The sequence below is a fragment of the Batrachochytrium dendrobatidis genome (assembly GCF_000203795.2).
Source record: "Batrachochytrium dendrobatidis JAM81 unplaced genomic scaffold BATDEscaffold_145, whole genome shotgun sequence".
NCBI classification, from domain to species: domain Eukaryota; kingdom Fungi; phylum Chytridiomycota; class Chytridiomycetes; order Rhizophydiales; genus Batrachochytrium; species Batrachochytrium dendrobatidis.
This window is the reverse complement of record NW_006281184.1, coordinates 1-753: the sequence shown is the minus strand read 5'-3', so window position 1 is coordinate 753 and position 753 is coordinate 1. Positions and strand designations below refer to the sequence as shown.

The following is a 753-nucleotide window of genomic DNA, read 5'->3' as shown; positions in this document are numbered from 1 at the left end:
CTCTTCAAACCTGATTTTCAACCAATGCCGTATTACAAAAAACTGACTGACAATACAACTGGTCAGAGTTACACCAACGCTCTGTCAATCGGAGTTCGACAGGCAATACGCAACGGCAAACAGCAAGGTCAGCTGCTTGAAGATATTGGTGCCGTAACCGAATACATTGTACGACCCCGTTTGGCGGATTTATTGCCTGGATCCACTGAAGATTCACAATTTGACCGTATTGCCGATCAACTCAAAACACTGGGTGTCAGAACTGGACTGAACAATCTTCAATTTGTTTGCGAGTCCATCGATTATAACACCACTAGCAGTGACGTAACCATTGATGTACAAGTCAAGGGAATCAATCAACTGTCAGTTATTGATGACACTGGCAAATCACTTTCAGTTGCCAAGTTTAAAAGCAACATAAAAAGTCAACACTCGTTCAAACTGGCATCTGTAATCAACGATCTTGGTAATACTCGGGTCAGTATCATTGGCCAAAACAACGGCAAACAGGTTCTCAAAACACATAAGCATATCAGTCGCATTCCACAACAACAAGATCGTGTTAAACTTGAACATGGTGTCAAATGGGTGTTTAATGGTACCAGTAAATCGGTTGGAGTATACAACTCGCCATCTACCAAAAAGTCACAGGGATGGAACTCGGTCAATGGTAAATGGGTTGTTGGTGACGGAATACAATACAGTCCTGGAATAGTCACTGAGATTAAGAGTAGCCCTTAAACTAGAAATGCG

At 42.1% G+C, this 753-nt stretch overlaps 1 protein-coding gene across 1 annotated transcript; it reads left to right on the top strand.

Moving 5' to 3' along the window:
• Window positions 1-24: 24 nt before the first annotated feature.
• BATDEDRAFT_93238 (uncharacterized protein) lies at window positions 25-741 on the top strand (the record flags this gene model as incomplete). Its single annotated transcript, XM_006683413.1, has 1 exon — window positions 25-741. One exon carries the CDS (start codon window positions 25-27, stop codon window positions 739-741), a length of 717 nt encoding a protein of 238 aa, XP_006683476.1.
• Window positions 742-753: the final 12 nt, after the last annotated feature.